Consider the following 26,178-nt stretch of genomic DNA (forward strand, 5'->3'; position numbering starts at 1 on the left):
GGGCTCGAGAGTACTGTGTCCTTACTGGGAGTTGTTGCCAACTGTTCTCCTTACCTGTGCCGCAAGAACAGGTAAGACGAAGGCAGCAGCACGCGATGGCTGTTCTGATGCAGGAGTATATAGAACCCAGGGAACCCAGGTCACATTCCCTTCTTTTCTTTGTTTAGTGCCAGGTGAGGAAATTCTAATTTGAAGTCTTGGGTATGAACCCCAGTACTGGGACACAGCTCTGATGATGTGGGGCAAGTCCACCAGTGCAAGCAGCAGCCATTGGCTGCAGGATGCTTTGGATGAACCTGTCTATCATATCATCTCTTAGATATCCTGATAGTAGCCTGCTGTTGCCTAATACTAATCCTTTAGGGGATTAGCACAGTTTCTTTCTTTCTTCTATGTCCTTCCACTGGGAAAGAAATCTCAGATGTATTTCAAGCAGCGCAGTGCTCGAAATCAGCTGGCAGCCTGTGATTTCCCAAAACAGGGCCAGGCGAGGTGCTGCCTGGTACAGACATCGGTGTCAAATCGGCTCTCACATTTGCAGGGAAGATGCTGACTGCTGCGCAGAGTTAAGTGCTTCGGCAGGATTCCTTGTCCTGGTGCAGAGGGGAGTACAAAGGCAGGCTGAAGGGCTGCTGGCTTTCAGCTCTTTCCCTCTAAAGTCATGGTTATTGTAGTTGTATGGGCGTGTAGAAACGGTTTCACTTCTCAAACCTCAGTAGCTGACTGAGCAAGCAAGGAAGTACATAACAAGAGTTTGGGAAAGGGAAGATTGAAACATCCAGGAGGTCTTAAAGTACAAACCAGTAAGGTCCATATTTTGACATTCTTACCAAGATCAGGAAATATGTTTAAGTAAGTACTTCTGTCTTTTCCTTCCAGAGCCCTGTGTTGTGTAAACGAACTGATGGATGAAGATGAGAAGGACAGGGCAAAGAGGTATGTCAGGATTCACGCCTGGAGGAGAACTGTAAATGCTGTGTTGTCCAGTGCTTGACAAAGTACTTGACAGTGCTGATGTCAAAGCCCCCATGCAGTTTACACTGTGTGTATAGAGGACCACAAGCAACATAATGAAGTCACCATTTTCAGGCTTCTCATAGTGTTTGACCACTCCTACCATGAGTTAATCGGCTGAGTGGTCCTTAAATTACATTGTTGTGCCCTCAGGATCTCATCCTGTGGCTATTTATTATCTTGATGCAGGACTCCTGACCTGAGATTTTATTGGCATCAAGCAGCATTGCCCAGCTGGGGTAGAGTTCCCCATGAAACTTAGAGAGCAGTCCTGCTTTAGCATGGGTATGAGTTAGTTTCCCATCAGAGAAGCATTTGGCTTAGTTCTAATTAGTCATCATACACAAGTGCCAAAACAGAGATGGCTGTGAACATAAATGCTGGATCTGAGAACCTCCAAATGCCAACCTGAATATGAATGGAAATGCTTTCTGCATACCACACTCAGTCTAGATCACAGGAAGTATGTATCATCATGAATACACTCGTAAAGCAAATTAATTACTCCTGGAAAATGTTGTATGAAAATAGGATTTTCTCAGATATGAGTATTGGAAAGAACATTTTGGAAGAAACTGAATGGATTTGCTTCCTCATTTATTGTTTTTAATGGAGGGGAAAACCCTAATGAAACATTCTTAAATTGTATTAATGTGAGCTGGAAACTAGTCTGTGGTTCTGCAGTTAGACTCTCAACACAGTGTTCTGCTGGGACAGGGCAGTTCACCTCATCCTGGTTCGAGCTGCAGGTCTTTCATTCTGCTTAGTGGCATTTATGTTTCTGTCGCTCAGGGCATCACGCAACAAATCTGAAAAGAAGAGGAGAGACCAGTTCAATGTCCTCATTAAAGAGCTTTGCACGATGCTGCAGGGCCATGGCCACCCTCTCAAGATGGATAAGTCCACAATACTGCAGAGGACCATCGACTTCCTACAGAAGCAGAAAGGTACTGGAGGGTGCTGGCTCTGCATCTGCCCAGCAGACAGTGTCCACTCAGAAAATGAAAACTCTTTTTCCCAAGCACCTCAGACCTCCAGAGAGGGCATGAGCCTAAGTGAGGGGCAGAATAAGGCACAGAAGTTGGCCTCAGGAAATGGGCTAGAGTGCTGACCAGTTAAATATAGACAGATTTGAAAAGATACTCTTTAATGTAGAGACATCATTTCCCTCACTGGCCTCCACATCCCTTGGCCTGCTTTGTGCACTCTCAAACAGAGCATGAGGGAGGAAAAACTGAGGAACAGCACCCACTACAAAAGCAAGGGGAAAGGGAATTCTAAGCCATGCTCCCAGGTCTCCTCGACCAGGAGATGACTGAGTGCAGCCTTTCCTGCTGCCTGGGCACTCCTGAGAGCCTTACTGAAACAGCTCCAGAGTCACAGACACCCTCTGCTCACAGGAATGCTCTACCGCTCTGAAATTAGCCCTCTGACCATAATTTTGGAAGGATATCTTCAGACCACCCAAAATGTCTCCATTTCCCTTTCCCTTTCTTGATTTCTAATGTATCGTGATGACATAGAAGATGACTGTTGCATGCAAGAAGGATTTGTGTGAAGAATGATCTGTGGATGATTCCTCTGAAAGCCCTCTTTAAAGAAATCTAGTGTTACTTGAAAAGGAAAAAAAAAATCTAAGTAGCATGACTCATGTTGCTTTTTTGATGTTTTCTCTTTAAGAAATCACAGCACAGACAGAAGCCTGTGAGATTAGACAAGACTGGAAGCCTTCATTTCTTAGCAACGAGGAGTTCACCCAGTTGATGTTAGAGGTAAGAAGAAATTAAAGCCGCATAGATTAGTGAGAAGTAATCAGTTCAGTGGAGTAGTTCAGAGACATACAGTTCTTTTTCACCTGTAGGTCCCAATGCTAATGATTTCTACTCTTGCTGGCACATACAATACAAATCTGACAGAGACCAATGTGCTAAATGTGCTTTGCAGACACAGAATTAAAAATATGATTGCTTCCCCTGAAAGATAAACAGCTTTTCATTTAGGAATGGAGACTGATTTGGCCCAGTTTTGGCCTGGTGAGAGAGGAAAAAGAGAATTTCCCTTCTCAGAAGAGCTGCTGGAGCTAGCAGTTTTAGGGAAAACTTGAAAGGACCTGAAAAAGCAGAGCAGCTCTCTTCCTCCCACATCCCATTAGCCAGGCAGCATCGCCCTGCTGCCTCTGCAGCTGCTTGCTGTGCGCTGCTGTACTTGTGATGTGAGTGCTGTCTCTTGTGCTTGGATTGCCTTTAAGTGCATTCAGGAGAACAGCTCTGATACTCCCACCTCTAAAATGCTTCACTGGTCTAGAAACACCCCACAAGCCTACATTCCTCCTTTCTTTAGGCCGTGACGCTGGGTCTGTGCTCGTGCTCCTCTGGCAAGGATGTCTCCTGCCCTGTGTGGGCAGCTGCTGCTCTTTGCCCCACCAAAATAAGGGTGTATGCTGGGCTGAGCTGGGAGGTGCTGCAGTGTCTTAGTTACTCCTTTTCATCGGGATGTCATGACTCACCTCCCTGGAAAAGTCTGTTCATTTTTTCTGGGAATCTCTCTCACCAAACAAGCTAGCTTGTTCCAGCTGAATCAAAACAAATTCCCCCCTTAGATGGGAAGTGGCAGGGAGAGCGAGCCCTTTAATAACTGCTGGCTTGCTGGACTTTGTTAGACTTTGCCAGTTAAGCAGTTTGCTTAAAATCAGTGGTTTTTTTCCCAGAGGGGACTTATTTTGAGCAAAGGCAGTGAGGTGGGAGAGATGATGAGTGCTGCATCTTTGGCTCCCTGTATCTAATCTGCAGAGCAGCCTAACTATGTCTTCAGAAGAGCTGGCTTTGTGCACAGTGCTGACCAGCTATTAAACCTCCCAGATCTTGATGTTAGAGAAGAATAGGGACAGACACTGAGTAAATGGTACAAGGAGATGTTGTGAAGAATAGGGAGAACACTCAAGGAGGAAAGCACAGGCAGTGACTTGAAAGGGACAGAGAGCTTTGACTCTGGGACAGAGACCACTATGAACATGAAAGGGGAAACAAAACAAGCCTTAAAATTGTTTTGTCACTAGCCTTACAAATCAGTACTTTAATCAAAATAAATAACACTTTAAATCTTCTCCATATTGTCCATAAATTGCTAAAAATAAATCATTGTATCATTTTTCCGTCTCTGCTTATCCATCCATCCATCCACCCATCCATCCATCCATCCATCCACAGTGCTGGGTTTGCCATGATGATATCTACCATCTCCTTATGCACTGAGTTTGTTAACTGTTGTGTAACTCAGAACACATAATGAAGTGACTGAAGTCACTGGGATTGTGTGGGTGTTGAAATTCTAAGCATCACTGTTCTGCTTCATGTTAAATAAATGCTCACTGGGTGAAAAATACGAGTCAATTTAAGAATAATGAGCAAATAAGAATATAAAAAGAATGTTGAATTAGGCAGCATGTATAATTTTTGGTTTTCCACATTGAACTATCTCATTTCTGTGATTAATTTCTGCTAAGTTTAGGCTGTTGGAAGCATCACTAAAGAATCAATTAGCCTATTATATTCTAAGTTACTACCTTTCATAATTCTTTTTTTTTTCTTTTTTGTCTGCCTATTATCATTAGGCACTGGATGGCTTTCTCATTGCTCTTACCACTGATGGGATTATTATTTATGTATCTGATAGTGTTTCGTCTCTGCTCGGACACTTACCGGTAAGTTCTGACCACTCAGTATGAGGCTCATTATTTCAGGACTGAATCTATGCTCTTCTAATGACACTGGGTTTTCCTACTTCTAGCCCATAGTCTTCAGTAACAAATGTGTAGCCTCAGAGCTTTCTGGGAGAATTTCTAGAAACCAGTTAGCTGTTAGGTGCATAAATTTCAGCTTGGCCTCTCAAAAACATTTTTCTCTTAATCTGGTGCCAAGCATGAGGCACCAACAATGCTATATAAGAGGGCAGATTTAAGCACATGGTTAGCTGAATGTCCTGGTGTGCAAAGAACAAATCCGTGCTGACATTTTGGTAGAACCCCTTTAGTCAGGATGTGTGGGTTGATCAGCACTGAATCACTTGCAGGTCAAGATGATTTTGCCAGATGTTCAGCCTAGAAGACAAATGGAGGATGTGAGGAGGAGCTCTCTCACTTCTGTCATGCTTCCAAAGGAAAATGTTTCACATTTTCATTTTGAAATGACACTTATCATCATGTTACATTCCTGTGGTACCAGGGTTTCTTCTCCTACTTATATTTCCCTGAACTGAGGGGGAAAACTCTGGGACTCATTCAACCTTCTGCAAATAGATAGTAACCTTGGGGTAAAATAACCTAAGGGCTGTGTTCTGCCCTAGATCCATCTGCAGATTGACTGGGCTTCCTTGTCTTAGGCATCAGCTAGACCAGCAGTGTCTGTGCTCTGCTGCGGGATGAAAAGGTGTGTGGTTGTGTCAGGCTGTACTGCTGAACATGACAAAGCATTCTTTTGTATCAGTCAGATTTGGTGGACCAAAATATATTAAACTTTCTGCCTGAGCGGGAACAGAGCGAAGTGTACAAGCTCCTTTCTCCACATGTGCTCATGACAGATCCTGTTGCAGCTGATTTTCTAAATGGTAAGCTCTGCTCTTGTCTGTCAGTCAGGGAAGTTTGCCAAAGGCGAACAGCTCCCAGGGGAGCCTGCACAGGGTTCTCCAGCTATTTAATTCTTCTGCCTGCCACTGCTGTTTTACTGTATTTGTGGGTTTTAGAGCCTTCCCAAATCTTCGTTCGCGAAGCCTCGCCATGATGGCATCACATCATCTAATGTTCCTGTGTGTTCCCAATACTTGCTCTTTGATTTGGGCAGTCTTTGTTTTACTGTCTGCTTTGTCCCATAGGACAGTGAAGTTGCCCTCATTACATGTTTTTCCTCCTACCTGAACAGTCCATCCAGATCTGTATTCCTGCCTGCTGTCCCACCCCTAGAATGTCTCTTTCTCCTAGAAAATGTCCCCAGCACCAGAGCAGGCAGCAGCATCTTCCTATCATCCACGTTTTACCAAGGCTGTGTTGGCTTCCCTCTTCCCCAGTGGGTTCACCATGTCTGAGCAGTGCTGGCCTCCCCTCCCTGCTGCCCTGTGAGCATCAGTGGGAGCTGAGCAGCCCTTGTGCTGATGGTGCTCTGCCCTGAGGGTGGTTTCCCTCTGGCTGAAGGCCACGTGGTCTAATCCATAGAGTTCAGACTTGGGGCAGAAAACTGGATGAGAGCTTGGCACGGTGCCCTCCACTGCTAATGGAGAGGCTTAGGGTGAGTTCAGTGCCCTTTGGATCTGGGTCCTACTGAGCAGTGCCAGAGCAGAGTACTGCAATGTCATGTAACTGCTTTGTGTGAAATTCTGCAGACTATGAAGTCAGGGGAAAATCCCCCTGATCGGTATAGCCAGGGCTTCACTCCCAGAGTACTGGAGCAAAGCCATTTGAGAAAGGGTGAGAATACATTTCCTTAAACAGAACCAGCTGATAATTGCTGCTATTATTTATATATTTATTGTTGGGTTTCAAGAGCATCCCAGAAGGGTGTGCTCAAGTACCACAGCACAGGGTTGGTGTAAGCACCTGATAAATTCAGTATGTGAGTGTGTTAAAGTACAGACTTCTAGTAACATTGCCTATGTCTCCCTCTCTTTCTCTCATTTCAGCAGAAAAACAAATAGAGTTTTGCTGCCATTTAGCAAGAGGCAGTTTAGATCCAAATGAACCCCTGATGTATGAATATGTGAAATTTGTAGTGGATTTTAAATATTTTACTCATGGTAAGTTAACTGCTCCAGCCTACCTTCTTCACCTCTTTCATTTAAATTGTGTCCTTATCTGTAGCATCCTAAAGACCTTGTTCAGCTGAAAATGCCCAGTAATTGTAAGGGATGGAATGAGCTGCGTATATATTGAATATTTTTTTCATACAAAAGTGGTGGTGAGGCTGTTGTTCAGAAGAGTGCACTCTCCTGCATGCTGTGCCTAAAGCTGATACCAGACTGATAACACCTCCATTTGACCCACTGCCAATTGTAAAGCAGCCTACTTATTCAAATAACCGGTAAAATGTGCTATTCTGTTTCACTCGTGTCAGTGAAATGACACTTTACAAAGATTAAATAGTTTGGTATACCTGTAAAATCCTGAATCTTGCAAATTTTGACCTGGAGAAAGGCTGACAGGGAGACTGCAGCTGCACACTGCGAGCTGCTCAGAGCTGTCTTATGAAGCTCCCCTGCAAGCCAGGGATAGGTGGTTACAGCTGTGTAACTTGGAGCCTAAAGGGTCATGCTTTAAATAACATCAGCGTGTATCAGTGTGGCATCACTTTGTGGGTAGGAGGAGTTGGTTGCTGGGGTGTCATCAGTCACTGTACCTGTCTTAGCATGAAAAAAAAGCTCTCCTTCCTCATCTTCTTAAATAAATTGTCTGGTTGTGTCTAGTGCCTACACCCTCCTGTAATGGCTTTGAGTCAGCTATTGCACGAGCTTTCAGGTCAGCCACGGAGGAGCAGATTTGCCTCGTAGCGACTGTTCGTCTTGTCACACCGCAGTTCTTAAAGGTGAGACCCCTGTGCCTGCACCTCCCCTTTGCATGGGGCTCAACCGGTGCCCAGCAGTGGAGCTGCTCGGTGGGCGCGTGGGAGCCGTGCTGAGGCAGCCTCTCAGGGAGCAGCACTGAGTGTTTGTGCAGGGGGTTAGTAAAGAAGAGAGGACACCGCTGCGTTTGGGAGTGGGAGATGACGTAAGTGTGTATTTTGGAAAGGGGAGGTATAAAGCGAGAAGAGGTTGTTGTGTGATGGGCTGTCCCAGTGCGGGCAGCCTGGGAAGCACCAAGACAAGGTGACCAGCTACACCACTTGGGAATTTGCAACCTTCAAAGGCGTGCATCCCACCACCCTTGGTGTAAGGAAGCCACCACCCTTGGTGTAAGGAAGCCACTTGCACCTTAAAACAGTGTTTCATGGTTGAAACCATGTTTCATGGGCTCTTTCTGCTGACCTGTAAGTGTCCCGTGGTGCAGTGCAGTGATGACAGGGATAACGACCGTAGGTGCTGCTTGCTCAAGGGGGACATTAGGCCTTGATTATCCATATTCACGTACCAATATTTGCAAAAAGCTGGGAAATCTGGCCTACGGAGTGCAAGATGAGACCCTTGGACTATTTATCGTAGCTCTGAAATTCAGCTCAGGGTAAATTATTCAGCCACTTTTCATCACTTCATGCATCGATAAAACAAGGTGTATATGTTCCTTAGAGGAAAATAAGTCAAGTGCTTTATAAGCACTGTATTTTGCTATGGTTTATTATATCAACAAGATGTATCCTTGGTCTTGATAGCAGGCTCCTTTTGTCATTTCATAGAATTAAATGTCTCAATGTGCCAACTGTGTTGCAGGAGCTCTGCAACGTTGAAGAGCCATGTGAAGAATTTACGTCGAGGCATAGTTTAGAATGGAAGTTTTTATTCTTGGACCACAGGTAAGAGATTTGGGTTCAGTCACTGAAGAATAAATAAACTGCAGTTTAAAAATAGGAAACTTTGTGTAGTTATTGCCAGAGATCCCAAGTGGAATAGTTCTAATTAGGTGAGACTGAGTAAGTAACACTATTGTGAACTTACTAGGCATCCTTAAGTGCTTCACTCTTTTCCATATTTTAGGCAGGTAAGAAACCGTAAAAAATGCTGGAAAACATCTAGAAAAATGTCAAACTTCACCAAGATAATAAGTCATTGAAACTGAGCAGTGTCAGTCCTGTTCCCTGTATGGGTTTAGTTTTTTTGGTTTACCACTACAGCTTCCAGGCATCCTTCTAAATCTTTTGCGGTGTCAATAAGTTTTTGATTTTTCACCTTGAGAAATGATAGAATTTATGAAAATAAAAGAAAAAGCAGCAGATTCTAAGATTTAATTTATATGAGTTTTTGACAATGCCATACGGTGGGCTAGGATTCAGCTTGGTGAATGAAACAGACTGGAACTGCTTTATTAAGCTGATTAATATAGGATTCATTTTCTTCAAAAGAAGCTAGAGGGTTTTATTCACTCTTTTACTTCTCTGTATTTGACATGTATGCATAAGCACATTGCAAAATCTTACTCTTTCCGCTATCCCTCCCCTTGTGAGCTGTGCAAAGATAGTCATTACTAGAAATAGAAGACTGGTAAATAAGGTTGTAAGGAAAAAATATCCATCAGGAAAAAAACCTAAATATCATCTGCACATGTAGAGCAAGAAGGAGAGTGAGCAAATATAAATTATTATTAATTTATAGTTTATTAATTTATTAATTTTATAACTTTCATTTGTATAGTACACAAGATGTGTCCCTCACACATCATGTTTTGAAGCATGGAGGAACTGACCCTGTGACAGCCCTACAGTTGATGCTGTTTAGTTTGGGACAGTCAGATCATTACTCTTGTATGAAAATCTTGCTGGAGTGGCTACTACTTTGAAACCTGACAAAGAGTCTTCTGATGAATCTGGGTTATGACTCAGAGAGGAATCTCTGTGCCAGGTGCTTGCAGCCACTCCAGTCCCACTGATACCCCCAGCGAGGAAACCATTGTTACTGAGAGGAAATTAAACTGATGTAGATGCTGAGGCAGAGTTTGTGACAGCCCCAGATGCGAGCAGTGAGCTCAGACCCAAGAATGAGCATGAGATCGTGGGGGTTGCATCATTTAATCATTGATTCAAACTGCTCTCCAGTACAGTCTGCAGGATGCTGTGAAATGTTGCTGTTTCTTGCTTATTTGCATCAACACAGGCTGCCTGATGCTGAGATATGCCATCAGCAGGGGGAGAGGGTTCCCAGCAGGAGCTGGAATCAGGACCTTTCCTATCATGATCACAACTTAAATCAGAGTAAAGATAGATAGTGCAAAAAGGATTCCGCAGATCTGGAATAACATGAGGAAAACGGGGATAAATCTGTATTCTGGGTTTTTATGTAAATATGTGTAGAGGAAGAAAGCCTGTCAGTTTTCATAATGATCTATTCCTCTTCTGCACTGTGGTACTGTTCTTATTTTCCCTTCATTTATTGAAAGAGTGCATCTGAAAGGCTCTCTGAAGACTGTGCATTCCCGTTTGCACAGCGAGTTGCAGGTCTCAAGGCTGGAACTTAAGCTAACAAAACACTTTTAAATTGCTCCACAGGCAAGGCAGCTCCTTGTCAAATGACAGATGAGGAAAATTTTGTGATTGCTTTCTCATATAAAGAGCCTTGGCAATATTCAGGAAAGTATAATACTTTCCTGATCAGCTTAAGTGTTTATCCGATGTGCATCTCAAAGACATTATTGTATTGAATATAAGTATGTCATCAAAAATAGGAGAGAAAGTGATGTGTTCTGCCAAAGAGACAGCAAGGAAGGACACTTTCATAAATACACATATTATCATCATTAACAGAAATCTGGGTCACATGAGGGAAAGGAACACAGTGCTCTATGAAAAGTTACTTGAATAAGTAAAGCTGCATTGTGGCAGAGACCACTGTGTACTCAGCACACACTGTTTCAAGAGATTTGCTATTGAGAGGAGGACTGGCTTTCCCAGCTAACCCCTTGTGCTGGGACTCAGGAACTCCTGCTCACACCTTGATCCTCTTGGGACTGCTGCTTAGCAGACCCCTAGCTGTCCTCCTTTTCTCCCCATTTCCCATCTGGTGCCAGGCTGCCTGCAGTTGTGGGGAAGAGGGAGGTTATAGACCTGCCTGACCTCTCTTTAGTTGACTAATCTACGTGCATTGTGTCTCTTAGGAGTGCAAATGTAGAGCTGGGTGCCTTAGCCAAGAGAGAACTTCCCACATTAATAACCAAGGAACTCAGGACTGATCCATCCAAATCCAAATGTACTATATTTAAATCACTTTTTACTTCTATTCTTAGCCACTTTATGGCATTCACCTTCCTTAAGAGCACTCAGCACACCAAAAGGCAGCGGGGGAGGCAGGTTTGATAAGGCACCATCCCCTTCAGCCTGCCCTGTTATGAGTCATTAACCATTTCACTAACACACCACCACCTTATTCCTGAGAAACACACTAATCTTGGCAGGTGAGCCCCACACTATCAGCATATCCTGCAGCCAGAACAAACAAATCTAGAATTGACAGCACAATAGTGAGGTAAGTCACTGCAATGTGCCTATCTAAATATTTCATTGATTCCTTATCTACCTGCCAAAGCTAAAGCAGTCCTAAATCAGCCCTGTACCTATTGCTATCTATACTACCAGCACAGGAAGTTTTGCTGGCTATAATTTCCCAAGTTTTTCCATGAGAGCCATTGCTTTTTCTCTTACCCAAGCTGGTCCTGAAACACACTGCAGCTTCCCACTTGCTCTTTCTTCTACAGTTCCTACCCAGATGACATTTACATCCAACCTACTGGATAATTTTACTCCAGCTCCAAGTTGTTATGCACAGGAGCAGCCGTAGCGTTTCTCAAGCTGCGTCTCACAAGCATCCTTAATGAATTGAGTCACTCGCATACGTACATGCCTTTCTCTACACCCACGTAATGAATAGGCTATGAAACAGTAAACACACACCTTTTCATTTTCTCAGTTTTTACCTCTCCCTCGCTGTGTTTTTTTTTGTTTTGTTTGTCTGTGACGATACCTTGTTGCGTATATGAAAACCCATTCCTGATTTCTCTGCCGAGTGAACGATCGAGGTTTTTGTTGCTGGTATCACAGCCTATCTGCCAGGATGTCAAAGCATCAGGTTTTGTGCTCATTCCCTCCCCTTTGCTTCCTTTCTAGGGCTCCACCTATTATAGGATACTTACCCTTTGAGGTTCTGGGAACGTCAGGGTATGATTACTACCACGCAGATGACCTGGAGCTTCTTGCTAGGTGCCATGAACACTGTAAGTTCCCCTCCCTCTGCAGCCTGCCTGTCTTTGATCTCGTTTGTCACTTGTGCAAAAGCCTTTACTGTCGTCACAAAAAGCATCTTCTTCACAAGGGAATTCTCTCTTTCCATGGCAGACTGTCATAGCTGATGCTTACCAGGGAGGTTGAAATCTGCAGAATTCACTCAGATCAGGAACTGTTTGTGCAGGTTTCCTAAATTGGCAGATATCTTGTTTGAGCACAGGTTGTCTGAGATTAATAGATTGGAAGTCAAAACTTTTCCCCCTCTGCCCCGTTTGTGAGGGCAGCCCCAAAACCCTGTGAGTTTTGTTGATTGTCACAGTTCACGGGTTCTTGCTGTTCACCCTGGGCTCCAGAACCAGCCATGGGGCTCAGCTCACCAAAAGGCCTTCTGAGAGCAACATTTGGTTCACCTACCTGTGCAGCTAGTTGTTGTGAACCTCACTTACTCATTAGTAAAATGCTTCTGGAGATTCAGAATTTTTTTTACATACAAAAGTACCGATTACAGTTTCTCTGTGGGTGAAGATGGCTCATGTTTGGTCAACCTGAAAGTAAAGCAGCAAAGCAGAAGAGTCCAGTTCAGGCTGATGTACGAACACCAAAGAAGGTCAATTGAGTTCATCTTTGTGCAAGGAGAAATAGTGTGACCCGTGGGAGCCAGGGCACAGGGAGAACTTCGCTTGAGGACCATGGCAGTGCAGCCTGCTGAAGGCTAGAGCTGATACAAGGAAGGGCAAGAGGTGTCTGCATATGTGGTCTACTCTTAATCAGTGTGCTGTTCCTACCAGATGTGAGATGCCTTACCCCTGAGTTCATGATTTTTCCATTTTATTAGGTGCGTTTCAGACTGAGATATTTAGCCAGAATTATGTCTGTCCTCCACTGGCTTTGCCTTGCCAGGCAAAAATTGCAATAAAAAATGACTACATACTTTGTAAAATGCATCTAGGTAATCAGATATTTTGCTAAGAAATATTACTTAGAGGTTTCCTGTGGGAAAACTGTTTGTCTCTCTGTTATCTCTGCTTGAAAGGAGAGTGTTTTGTCAAAAGGAAACAAGGACACCCCAGAGAGTGGAGCAAGTGGGATGCTGTAATTACTCTGAGATGCAGAGCAGTGCAATGTAGGGACCAAGAAATTCCACAGCCCCCAGCCCACTGGAGTGAGACAAGCTGCTTCACCTCTGAGATGCAAACCACCCCCATCTCTACCAAGTACCCTCTTCCACTTTACATGTATGAGGTGCTGAAGGGCCTAGTAGAGGATGGAGAAAATGACTTCTCTGATTGTTGTTTCCCTGCTGATTTCTCTGCCCTGTCAAGGCAAAGCACTGGTACAACAGCTGTCAGGGAGGCAGGTTGCCTGACTGAGTGCACGGAGGAGGCTGTGAAAGGGGCAGACACAGGTCGTGTCAAGCTCAGCGTGTTGATGGGAATATTAACGGAGTGTTTTAATTGCTTTAACGTACAGTACTTCTTAGTCCTGTTTGCTTAAAAGACCATTCAGACAGAAGTGACCTACTTAAGCAGACAGTGTCCTTTTAGTAATGTGTGTGTGCAGTTTGATGTAGACACAAACTATACTGAGAGTGGGTCAGATCACTCAGCAGAGAATTGATTGCATGATTTATGTTCTACATCCCTACTAGCCATGGATTTCTCTTACATATTGAAGGAGTATTCGCACAACACACCTGTAGGAAGGGATCTTCTTACTGCACAAGGGAAGGTGCTGGCAAAATGACTTAGAGAAGTTGCTCCAGGACATCTCTACCATGACCATGAGCTGAGGGATCCCCAGCACAGCATGTTAGCCAGAAGACCTCTGCTAAGTGCTTCATCTAAAGGCCATCACTGTTAATGGGATCACTAAAGAAGTTAGTCCTGATATTGTAACAATGTGAGTGAACACACATGGGATAGTGTGGCTTGATAAGTTCCTGTTTGTCAGGTTGACAACTCTGGGCAGGCATCTTGCCTACTGCCAAGTGAAATGGATTTGCTGAAACCACATTTGTATGTTAGTTTACATTAATTATTGGTATTTTATGTGAACATGTTTCATTTTGTACTCCCAGCAGTCCAGAACAATTAGTGTGGTTAATGTAGTTCCCCTCATTATTTTCCAGTTGTAGTACAGCACCTGAGATTTTTCTGGATGTAGGCTGATAATATGTACCAGGTCTGCTGTATTTAGGTGATCTCTTGGAAGAAAACTCTCAGTTAAACTGCTAAAACTCCACTCTTATTGTTTATTGGGATTCTGACTTCACACCTTCAGTGTCTGAAATGCATTCTCATGTATATGTGAAAGGCAAGTACTTTAAATAGTGTTATTTATGCTTATTTCAGGGGAGCCCATGAATAAGTTATAGGTATATAGCTAGTGATAGTTATACCAGTTATAAGAGCAATCTCAAAATACCAAAGGGCACTCCTGAAAGTTAGCAGAAAAGGACCCAAACAAAAGCTGAGTACCTGGTTGTGTATCATCTGTCATGTTTATAAAGCTCAAGAGCCATTTTGGCACTGCCACAGTCTGTGAGAGGTGTGTGGCACTCAGTGGTTTTTCTAATTACCTTTGCACCAGGAAATCCCTGTTTGCTATAAATTGCTTTCTTTTTTTGTTAAACAGTGATGCAGTTTGGAAAAGGAAAGTCCTGTTACTACCGATTCCTGACCAAAGGCCAGCAGTGGATATGGCTGCAGACACACTACTACATCACCTACCACCAGTGGAATTCCAAGCCCGAGTTCATCGTTTGCACTCACCTGGTAGTTAGGTAGGACCAAGCACCAAACCCTTCACAGAGTGTGTCTCAGTGTTCAGCCATTACTTTTTCTAGTTCTGTTTTGTGTTAACCAAGTATTTGCTGTGCCTACTGACACATTAAGATGGCATGTAATTCCATAAAACTATTATGACAGGGAACATGTATTTTCATTACTCTTTTTCCTTTTTCATCAACCGGGCCAAAAACCTGGAAGCCACTGTTGGCCAAGTCTACCAGTGTGTTACATTCCCCTTTTATCCCTAGTGATGACATGGCCATTGAAAGATTTAAAGCTGTTAAGAATCAGATGGCTTTATGGTCATGAATGGGATCATATATCTCCTACAAAACGTTTTGATCAGAGTTTTAAATATTTATGACTTGAAGTTAGCTGCTGGCTTGCAAGCCTTGTTCCTCACCCCAAATCCAGCTCAAGATCCTCCCCTAGTGGAAAGCTGCTTACCCTGAGTTCCGACCCGTGCTGGAAGACAGTGCATGTGTGGGATGCTCTGTGATATGAACCTTCTGGAGGGGGATCTGCTTTATTACCGCTGCCATCATTACCACTCAAAAAAGACTGTGTTTAGAGTGAGAATGTATTTACTGAAGGACTTGAAAAAATAGTGACACACTGGTTTGCCCTATTAACTTGAGTAGACTTATTGCTCCCCGTGTATTTCTTTATTGTCAGGAATCAATTTGTGATATTTTTCTGGTCCCCCTCTTTTTCTTGTCAAACATCTAGAAGAGCAAACAATAGTAAACTGGAAGTACATGGACCTGTTGGAGTGAGTCAGAGGAGGGCCATGAAGATTATCAGAGGGATGGAGCATCTGTCCTGTGAAGACAGGCTGAGAGAGTTGGGGCTTTTTAGCCTGGAGAAGAGAAGGTTCTGTAGAGACCTTCGAGCCCCTTCCAGTACCTAATGAGCACTCAGAGAGTCTTTAAAACATCCTCTCTGTTTTATCCCAGTGGTGAATTATGTGGCATTGTTTAGTGTAAATATTTTATTTTTTAGGAGGGGAAAAAGTTAGGAAAGCAAATATACACTTTTAGAGGCACATTCCTGGGGATTCCTGCACCTTGCATTGCACCTGAGCAGCTGCTGGTTTGTATTTGGAGCTTCCAGTGGAGTGCAGAGTGTTAACTCTGATGCAGCACATTGTGTGCACCCTCAAAAAGAGGGAGCTGAGTTCCTCCTCCCCAAGGCACTGGCATAGGGATCACTGAGCTACTGTACCACATGGAAAAAAATTGATTCTTGGTCATCACGAGGTCAGAAAATGAATGTACTCTTGTTATGGCAGTTTACCTGCACAGAAGCTGTAGGATCATTTTTCTGCCTGATTATGGAAAATGGGAAACTCTTTTATTAGGAAAATTGTATTGAGACAAAGACACCCATGTTGTCTTCAACAGCCAAGTGCACTTTGCTTTTAGATTAGTTTCACTTGAAGGCATCCAGGGCCAAAATTTGCAAAGGAGCATCTACTTTTGTGCTTGGAATGATCCTACAGGCTCTGCAGTCCTGGGTGCAGTGGGATGGGACACTGTTCTGTTGTTTCTAATCTGTGGAATTACTCACAGATTGCTAGGCTCTATGATGATGTTCCTTTAAGTACCTTGTATATTGAGAGAGTGTGAGTGCGTTGTGCAAAGCTTGGGACTCAATATGAAAACTTCACAGCGGCCTGTATAGTAAGATAGTTACCACAGAGTAAACAATATCTAGACTGAAAAACTGGATTTGAAATGGGTTTTGGTTTTTTTGGGTTTTTTAGTTATGCAGAAGTTCGGGCTGAGAGGAGGCGAGATCTTGGCCTTGAAGAGTCATCAATTGAACTGGCATCCTCTTCCCTAAAGGTACCGTGTCCCTTCACAATTGAGTAAGAAGGTGTTTAAACCAAACCGAGTAGTCACTTACCAATCTTAGGAAAATACCTGTTATTGCTTCTCCTTTTTTTTTTATTCCCATTTTGTTCCAAGCCTTCAGCTGGGTTATGACTCAGGCAGATCCTGAGAAGTTTTCCTCTGCATAGCTCTAAGCTGCCCAAGTTGGCTCAAGGCAGGCTGGATGAGCTTTGAGCAACCTGGTCTTAGTGGAAGGTGTCCCTGCCCTTAGCAGAGGGATTGGAACTAGATGATCTTTAAGGTCCCTTCCCACTCAGAGCATTCTCTGATTCCATAATAACTGCAAATTCAGCAGTTCAATTTCTCTGTTCTGCTCCTTGTTATCTTTCTGAGACCATTACACAAACAACAGGTTAAACCTCCCTAGCTCAGAAGCAGAAAAGCAGAGCTGGAGATGGAGGTTAGATTGCTGTACCTGTCACCCTTAGTAAGGTGCAGAGGATCCAAGTGCAGGGCAATATTACAGGGTACCTGTTTTGCTAGTGCCAAGTTGTCACTGATAATCAGATGAAGATTGGAAGCGAAGGGAAAACACTTATCCCAGATTTTAGTTCTACTGTTGGATTGCATCAGGTGTAGGATTGTGACCAGGGCATTAATTTCGGTGGCTTGAATCAGTCTGGCATGTCAACACACCTGCCCAGTTGACAAGGTAATTTTAATTACTTTTAAGTTCTTCCTCTCAGTAGTTTACAGATAAGACCACCAAAGTAATTTCAAGTGGGTTGTTGTGCAGTTATCATTCCATTAGCTTCATTGCTCTTCAAACTTTACTCTATGGGAGGTCAGGCTGTTCCCCTCTGTGCATGTGCTGCCTGGTTCCTGCCCAGAACAGCCTGCTGGGAGCCACTGCTCCCCAGGGAGCAGCAAGTGGGGTTACAGCTCCCAGCATCACCCTGTACCTGTCCCCCTCAGGAGACGTTTGCTGTAGGTTCTCCTGGGGCTGCAGCTGATGTCCCCATGCCACTGCTCCACATATCTTCCAGGTCATCTCTCTCCATCTCTGCAATGGATAAAACCATTCCCCAGCCAGCCCCTCGGGCTGCCTTCTCTCATTCCCCCCTGCCACCACACCCCAGTGTGCCACAGCCAACCAGCTGTGACATTCCTGAAGAAATCCGGCAGAAGGGAGCTGACTATAAAAGCTTATTTCCTTTTGCCCACAGCTCTGTGGGCAGGGAAGCAGGAGGGTGGCACCCTGGAGCAGGGGACACGGGCAGGAATCCCCATGGCATTTGCCTGACACGTGGTGTGTCCCTTCCACTGCTGCTCACTGTCATCAGATGGGTGTCCCAGGCACCTCCCCAAGCCGGGGTGCCTCGGGCATGATTCTGAAGGTCGTGTCTACCTGAAGGCTTTAGGGTGAACAGAGTGAGCAGGATTTGGTGCTGCACACCCAGCCGGTTGTTTTTCTCTGCAAACAAATGGTCAGGGAGGTGGAGTTCCCCTCCAGTGCCACACCCCACACACACCCCCCCGACCATCTCACCGCTTGTGCTTCGCTCCCCGCAGAGCCACAGCAGCTACCTGGACGTGGGGCAGTGCGGCAGCAGCCAGGATGCCAGCCGGGAGGGAGTGTCACTGTCATCCCACAGCTCCCGGCGCTCCTCGCACACCGCCCTCTCCGACTCCACGTGTAGGTGCCAGCGCGGCCGGGGACAGCCCAGCATGGGGGCAAGGAGTGGGCTGGAGGGCAGAGCAGCCTCCAAAATACTGAGGTTCTGCTGGAGGTGACCGAGCCGGGGTGGGAGGGAAATGCTCAGCACTGGGACCGACATACCGTGTCATAAAAGGTTACGGTGCAGCAACAGAGCCACGGCGACATGCTGCCTCCTCCCTCTTAGCCCACTTCTGGTGTGAGAGCAGTTTTCCCCCAGTTTGTCACCGGCTGAGGGTCACGGCTGTTTGCTGTGGCTCAGAGGACAGGAGGTGGCTCACTAGCTTGACTGAGCCCCGAATCTTACTGACAAAACTTTTATGTATAACATAATTTTATTATGGGGTGTTTGCTGCTAATCCCTGCAGAAGGAGCTCAGAAGGATGCCTGCCTTGCTGGCAGCTTCATCCCAGCTTCTGCGAGTGCCACCCCTGCCCTGGGAGTGACAGTGAGGTAACCACAGTGCCCATGCAGGGCTGTGTGTAGGAAACAACTCAGGAGACTTTTGTTGAAATACTTGCCATGGGGAGAGTGGGAATCTCATGTGGAGACACCCGCGGAGGGCAGGCTGAGACGTGGGGTTGGCATCAGAATGAGTCGGGCAGGAAACCAGAGGGACGACAGAGGGGCCGTTTGGGAACCCGCTTTGGCAGCGCTTGGGTCACTGTTCATCCGTGTACGCAGAGCTCAGGCTCAGCCAGGGTACCCAGGCACAGGGCTGCTGTATCATGGTGAACTGTCTCTTTTCCAGCCACGTCATCCATGCGGCGCACAGACACCAGCACTCCCACCCGGCCGTCAGTGCCCGGGGGTCAGGCAGAGAAGGCAGCCCTGCGGCTGGCATCAGTCGGAAGCACTCAGGTCAGTGGTCCTGACAAGGAAAAGCCTTTCTGGGGCTGTTAAAGAAACCTTGATCTCTCCCTCAAAGATGCTGGATCCCCCACTCTGAGTGTGCTGGGATTTCTCAGGGCTGTGGGGAGCAGCACTGGCTGGCAGAGCCAGTGGAGGGATGCCAGAGGCTCCTCTGCTTCCTCCTTTCAGGATTCATTTTGCTCCTCCAGGCTAAATGGCTTCTCATGCCACCAGCCTGTTTTTCTTGGGGTTTGTACACATGAAATGGCCTTTATCCAAAATGGATGCTGACACTGAGGACTTGCAATTAGCAGGGGCATGCAGGAGCTTAAATTCTCCCTTCAGAGTGATTCTCAGACCTGCACATGGAGTTATCTAATTCCCTGCACTTGTTCATCCCTGGTATGGGCAGGTACAGCACCAGCTCTGTGCTGGAGGTGCTATGGACCTACAGTAAGGCAAAGTTTTCATTTCTAGGCCATAGCCACTCCTCAAGCCCCTGGTGAACACCTCCCTCAGCACCCTGTGGCTCAGCTGGCAGTCCCCTCCCAGCACCCTGTGATGGTACGTGGTTTATCTTTATTAAGTGCAGTGGTGTGACCAGTCACTGGGGCAGCCTTGGTGGCTCTGATTCACTACCCACCTCCTTGCTTGCTCGTCTCAGAGCAGGGACGAGGTTTCTGTGCTCTTTCTGTTGCTGTTACTAAGATTTACCTGAAACCAAATTATTGCAACGACTTATTTCAGTGAGCAGACAGAGCAGATGGGACACCCAAGGAAGTAGTGTAGAAGTTTTATACTTGTCAAAAGCATTGGAGGCTGCTGAAGGCTCCTCCCTGAATCTGTAGCAGCTAATTACAGGCTGATACAATGATGAAGTTTTATTCCCCTGGGGATGCCATGAAAGATTTGAGTTAGGCCAGGAAAAGAAAAAACAAACACCACAAGAAAAATGTGGGAGTCATAAATCATAACAGTGAGATCCATCCTCACAGAGCTTTGATGTCAGTGTAGTACATGTTCAGACTATAAAACAGGAATTGAAGATGGCCAGCATAGGTGTGAAGGATGGACCCCCAGGTGGGATTGCAGTGTAACTTGGGCCTGACATTTGACAAATACCATTAGCAGCACAACTGAAAGCCCAGCCAGGAGGTGTAGCAAGGGTTTGGATGCGGTGGCCCAAAACCAGCAGGGTGTTACCCGTGTATAAACACAGAAATTTAATAGACCAACACCTGGAGGGAGGCACTGAGTGTGAACCAGATGTGTTCCCGCTCTGGAACTACAGCGGTACTTTGTTTAAATATGCAATTGCCATTTTTTGTCAGCACCATCTTTTCTACAGCAAAAACTGAAAAGCAGTCATTTTTCTGAAGCCAACATCACGTATGAATGTGAGTAGCAGACTGGTCCTACCCTGTGATCCTTTTTTCTCTGTTATCTGCAGCCCGTGTACCACTTCCCGACCCAGCTGGGGATGATGCATCAGCTGAAAGAGCAGCTGGAGGAGAGGACTCGCATACTGCAAGCTGACATCAAGACTCAGCAAGAAGAACTCCACGTCATCAAGGAGCAGCTCCAGTTAGTGCAGGACTCCAACCTGCAGGTACTTACTGTCCCAGGGACTCCCAAACTCACCAACCATTTGCTTTTCCTTTGAGCACACAGATCAGTAACATAATTGTCTGTGGCGAAAGCATTAGGAAATGAACTCTGGACAAATTGGTAATTTGGTCTCAGGTGTGGGAGTGGTGTCTCCCGAGAGCTGAGTGACGTCAGTACGTGGCTAAGTATTGAATCAGTAATATTCATGATTTACAGAAAAAGCAATCCCAAATTAATCCCAAGTCCTCTCTGTACAAAAAACCTTGGTGGTTCAGTATCTGATCAGTGCTGCTGGATCCTTTGTGCCACTCCTGAAAAACAGCAAACACAATGGATCTGGAATGGTCATGGCTCTGAATAAATATTTGACCCAAGCTAACATTTGATTTTCTGTTACTCCTGGTTCACTTTGCCCCCGGATGTAGAGATGCTGCTGCTGCAGTGTTATGTTTCCCAGGCAGTACCACCAACAACTCATGTGTCTCTTTTACTTAAAGATGCTGATGCAGCAGCCAATCCCTGTCGTCTTTAACAACGTGCAGCACCTGAGCCCCAGGAGGCCACCGCCCCAGGGGACACCCAGGCAGAGCACAGCCAAGAAGTCACAACAGCCAGGCCTCGTGGGGACGAAGCACTACTGCAGCACCCACCTGCCCTCACCGCGCCAGTTCCTCAGGGACCCCCACAGCACGGCCACCCAGGTCACTGCCTGCTTCCTTGTCTTCATCATTCCCATTCCTGGCTTTTAAATATTTACCTGCCTTTTAAATATTTGCCCTCCCCCTCACGGTCCCGTGCATCCCCTCTGTGTTGGTTTTTCGGCGTTGCTGGCATTACAGAATCTGTGTTGAGAGTCAGTTGTGAATAATGTCGTTCAACAGTAAAAGTAAAAGCCAGGTAGCTGAAAAGCATTTGAACTCGGGGACTGCTGGGCCCTCCTGGTGACCCTGGGGAGGAACTGAGTGGGAAGTGTGGGCTCTCAGTCACTTGTGTTCATGATTGCAACACAATGCTCGTTTGTAGCCACTGAGAGTTGTGGCTTCACAACACAGGAACGTAGGCATCGTTTCGAAAGATTGGTTTTCCTCAGCCTGAAGAGTCTTGGAAAGCAGGTTTGAAAAACAGTTTTGTCATCCCTAGACCTAAATCCACTATTAAGATGGTCACTTCTCCTCGAGAAAGACTTGAATTCTCCAAAAGCAAAAAAGGCTTTTTGAGCTCTTTTTGCTGCTCTAAAGGACAGATGAGAAGCTTTCCTTGGGGACTTTGAATTTACACTTCCCCTCTTAAGCTGTTCTCCTCCCCCTCAATCCTTTTGTACTCTGATTTCTCAAGGGACTGTCTGTCTCTGCTGCTGGCAATGCCAGCACCTGCCCTGCAGGGACAATAAATGCCAATGGGTTGGCTGTCCTGAAAAGATACGCTGTTTCTACTGCTGTGTTCAGGAACAATGTCCTATTGTTCCTTCCCCTTTTTCCATCTGCACACTGTAAGCACTTATTTTAGCCTTCTGTTAGGGAGCTTTAAAACTTACATGGGTATCTCTGTTTCAGGTACAGCAGCAGCAGCAGCAGCAGCACCTAATGAGAGGAAGCCAAGGCCAGCAAGCGTGTCTGCCAGGGCAGGCAAGCATTTCAGTGCCCCTCTACAACAACCCCATGGTGTTCTCACAAACACACCCCATTGCAGTGGCTGCACAGATGCCGCCTGACAGCAGCGAGAGGCAACCACAGTCTGAGTACAGCCAGGACAGGAGCCTCAGGTACCCACAGCCCTGCCTTCCAAGTAGCTCAGTAAGCTTGGGACATCTGCTGCTGTTAGAGGAGTAAACAGGAAAAACTAATCTTTCCCAAACCTGTGTCTTGCCTGTTCTGAAGCTCTAGAGTGCCTTTTCTCCAGGCAGGACAAGTGCTATGGCAATGCCTTTTTTTTTATATGCTGCTGGAAACATCATATAAAACATATATGACTGTCCCAAACTATTCAACTACCTTTCAGAGAGACAGGGCCTACAAGATCCAGCTGTTCCAAAATATTGTTTAAGGAAACAGGATAAACCATAGAGGTCTCATCATCTATAAAATGTATTTCTCACATGAAAAATGTGAGCAAATTTCAGCTCACCTCTGCAAGTCCATTAGAATCATATAATCACAGAAAGGTTTGGGTTGAGAGGGATCTTAAAGAGCATGTAGGGACCCTTATGCCATGGCAGGGACACCTTGCACTAGACCAGGTGGGTCAGAGCCCTGTCCAGTCTGGCCTTGAACACTTTCAGGGGTGGGGCAGCCACAGTTTTGTAGGGCTTCACCACTCTCACAGGGAAGAATTTCTTCCTAAGATCTAATCTAACCTTGCCCTTTGTCAATTTAAAGCCATTCTCCCCTTGTCCTGTCACTATATGCCTTTGTAGAAAGCCCCTTCAGGCACTGGAAGGGGCTCAAAAGTCTCCCTGGAGCCTTCTCTTCTCCAGGCTGAACAACCCCAACTCTCTCAGCCTGTCTCCATAGGAGAGATGTGATGTGATAAGAAGCATCCTGTTCCATTAGCTAGTTTTCAAGGCGGTGGTTTGCCTGCTTTCATGGAGAATTTTCGGGGATTTGTTTCTAGAGACTGACAGGAGCTTGAACCTCTCTCTTCCCTGACCATCCTCTGTTTTGTTCCACTGCAGGATGCTGTTGGATCAATCCATCCAAGCCATGATGCCTGCAGCCAACAGCAGTGGCCAGGCTGTGCAGAGCAGTGCCAGCAGGCAGCAAGGAAAGTGAGTCTTTGCTGGCCCTTGTTTTCCTGCAGTGTTTTAGCAGGGGACTTTATGGCATTAAAAATAACTTGGCAAAACTTGTACCCGATCACGCAAACACGAACAGTCTCAGTCTGAAATGAAGCAAAAGTTCAACTGGTTAGGAGAAAAAGTAATGAGAATATTTTTTAACTACAAAAAGCTTTATGATAAATAAAGTGCTTTGGAAAAAAAGAATCAACCGTTCTCTGGCTTTTGCAAATCATAAAATGCCTAACCAAGACATGGAGATGTACAGCCTTAAAAACCTTCATTTTCTGCATTTCCAGTCCGTGTTTGGTGGGGAGGGGGAAATCTGGGGCCTGTTGTTACCAGGGTCTCTGTGGTTTGACAATCCCTGCTCCAGTCTGGTTCCTGCACCACCTGGACTCCCCAGTGCCTATTCTAGTGGTAGGTCTGGGTTTGAGTTCTTACACCTGATTTTCCTCCTCGTGGCAGATTCGTTGCGGAGCAGCAGACCCTGCCTCCCCCAGTACAGGTACAGCCAGTCACCGGTAGCACCGTCCGACCTCCAGCCCCATCGCCCATTTTCTCCCCATCTCTGATGATCCCACACACCAGCTTCACATCCCACCAGGCCAACACACCGGTTCATCTCCACCAGTGGCCACAGCAGCAGGTTCCGCAGCACCGTCTCTACCTTCAGGTACTGGGGCACAGGTTTCTGAGGAGGCACAGGGATGGCTTTGGGGTCAGTTGGGGGTTTTTTTTTGAAGGAATGGGGCTTACTTGCCTGATCAAACTTGATCAGTGCACTTGCACATCCTCCATTCCCGTTGTATCTGCACATAGCCCCGTGCTCAGCCTTTCTAGGCTGACTGCACCTGCTCAAGGCCGTTATTTTCCCACACACTCAGTTATCACCTAGTGTTCAGTTTTTAAAACACAGCTTTTCATACAGAGGAGCTCTGGTGGGAAGCTTACTGTACACATGAAACATGATAAGAGAGAAGCTGTTTTTAAAACATGCCTCTTACTGTTATGTCTCAACAGGGCAAGGTTTTTACCAGCTGCTATCATGGCTTCTGTTTTAATAAATGGGTATTTCACAACACAGATCTCTGGAGGTGATTTTGGTTTTTCAACACAGTTTTCATCAGTGTATGCTGAACCAGTGATGCTGCCAAGGAGAGGGGTTGTTGAAACTAGTCATTAATTATTAACACACTCTCCCAGCCTTGCCTGGTTGGCAGAAGTAAGTCCTCCAGGCAAAGATGGTAGAAAAGAAAGCAGCAGGAGCTGAAAGCAGCCACACAGCAGGACTGGATTTATAGTGAGAAGTGAATTGTTGTTGTCAGCAAATGTGGGCATGAGCCATCCCTACTTTGGGTACGTGTCCTCATGGGCTGCACTGAGGTCCAGAGGACCAGCAGTAGGGATGGCAGAATGATGATGCTGGGACAGATAAGTAGCTCCAGGGCAACAGAAAACCAGACTTTGGTATCACAATGCCTTTCATAGCGGGTTAAGCAGTAAGTCCCCGTCTTTGGGATACTGGCCACAGGGTGGTACATGGCTGAAGTCACTCTACAACCTCTTCGTTGCTTGCCTGAAGGTCCTTCCCATGGAATATGAAAGTTGCACATCCTGCACATTTTACCATGCATCTAAGTAGCTTCTGAAGGTCTCCATTCCTGCTGGGCCCTCCATGGGGATGGTAGGACAGATGGGTTCTGCTTCCCCTCCGTACTGTCTGTCATTGTTAGTTGTGCTGACAGCAGCAGCATCCCAAGGGATAAAACTTGTACCCTCAGTGGGTAGAGGTTACCTTTAGGATTTCATACACACACTCCTGGGTATGAGTCTCAGCACTGGCCCTGCAGCAAGAGAGGGAGTGGCTGGATGATGGGGCAGGTCTGATCTCTCAGATTTGTGTCTCCCAACAGATGCAAGGTCCTGAGCTGGTGCCTGGGGGTCCAACGCAGCGCATCTTCCAGCCACCCCACGCTCCACAGCAGAACCCCCTGAGCTACTTCCTCCACCCACAGCAGCAGAGCCACCACACGCAGGGCCAGCCCTGCAACCTGCCTGACCTGCCCGAGATGCAGCTGCCCTGAACGTTGGCTCTGGGAGGCAGGGACCACGTGGCTGCAGCCGCTCAGCACCCCGGGCGCACGCAGGGGAGAGCGCGGTGCCGTTGGAGCACGGGACGGGTGAGGTCGGGCTCTGTGGGAAGGTGGTGGCTGGAGGAACAGTCCCCAGTGGGGATGGATGGCTCCAGGAACACCCTATCCGTTGGGATTTCCATGCAGCCAGTCCATAATGCTGCTCTGGCAGCTGTTTGTGCCCTGGCCTAGCACCGTGGTGCAACTGGAGGCAGTGGCTTTCTGGCTGCAGGGAGGTCAGTTATCAGGTCGCCTCGAAGCTTGGTTTGCAATGGAGAAACCCTTTTCCATTCAGGACTTCAGTGCTGAAAGTCACTGTGAATTTAAGCCCAGCATTTGAAGCACATAGACAGACTGTACTGGTCCACAGGACGCCGTTGGATTACCGTGTACATAACTCGTTTTGCTGTAGTAGGTCCATTGTGGATTTTTTGTCCCCTTTTTTCTATACCTCAGTCCCACAGTTTTTTGTTTTCCAGGAGATTGGATAATGCTGCTAATTTACATAACACCACTTTTGCCTGAATTTCTTACTGTTATACCAGCTCACATCG

General features: G+C 46.1%; 1 protein-coding gene across 9 annotated transcripts in view; it reads left to right on the top strand.

Annotated features, from left to right (window-relative positions):
• Positions 1-26,178, top strand: part of PASD1 (PAS domain containing 1) — a 99,429-nt gene extending 73,251 nt beyond the window's left edge. For 6 of the 9 annotated variants that reach the window (XM_017817196.1, XM_017817174.1, XM_017817156.1 and 3 more), the window contains 20 exons: positions 880-936; positions 1,807-1,961; positions 2,695-2,786; positions 4,625-4,714; positions 5,496-5,616; positions 6,682-6,795; positions 7,462-7,580; positions 8,419-8,501; positions 11,799-11,905; positions 14,550-14,697; positions 16,470-16,551; positions 18,112-18,235; positions 19,008-19,117; positions 19,586-19,672; positions 20,559-20,717; positions 21,214-21,417; positions 22,270-22,478; positions 23,388-23,480; positions 23,958-24,165; positions 25,406-26,178. In XM_017817196.1, coding sequence (XP_017672685.1) covers positions 905-936; positions 1,807-1,961; positions 2,695-2,786; positions 4,625-4,714; positions 5,496-5,616; positions 6,682-6,795; positions 7,462-7,580; positions 8,419-8,501; positions 11,799-11,905; positions 14,550-14,697; positions 16,470-16,551; positions 18,112-18,235; positions 19,008-19,117; positions 19,586-19,672; positions 20,559-20,717; positions 21,214-21,417; positions 22,270-22,478; positions 23,388-23,480; positions 23,958-24,165; positions 25,406-25,576 — 2,508 coding nt within the window. In that variant the 5' untranslated portion in view covers positions 880-904 and the 3' untranslated portion in view covers positions 25,577-26,178. Of the gene's footprint in view, positions 1-879; positions 937-1,806; positions 1,962-2,694; positions 2,787-4,622; positions 4,715-5,495; positions 5,617-6,681; positions 6,796-7,461; positions 7,581-8,418; positions 8,502-11,798; positions 11,906-14,549; positions 14,698-16,469; positions 16,552-18,111; positions 18,236-19,007; positions 19,118-19,585; positions 19,673-20,558; positions 20,718-21,213; positions 21,418-22,269; positions 22,479-23,387; positions 23,481-23,957; positions 24,166-25,405 lie in introns of those variants that run through there. The other 3 variants (XM_017817164.1, XM_017817224.1, XM_017817235.1) reach the window with 3 other exon arrangements.

The sequence above is a fragment of the Lepidothrix coronata genome, unplaced genomic scaffold (genome assembly GCF_001604755.1).
Source record: "Lepidothrix coronata isolate B3197 unplaced genomic scaffold, Lepidothrix_coronata-1.0 Scaffold2, whole genome shotgun sequence".
Lineage (NCBI taxonomy): Eukaryota > Metazoa > Chordata > Aves > Passeriformes > Pipridae > Lepidothrix > Lepidothrix coronata.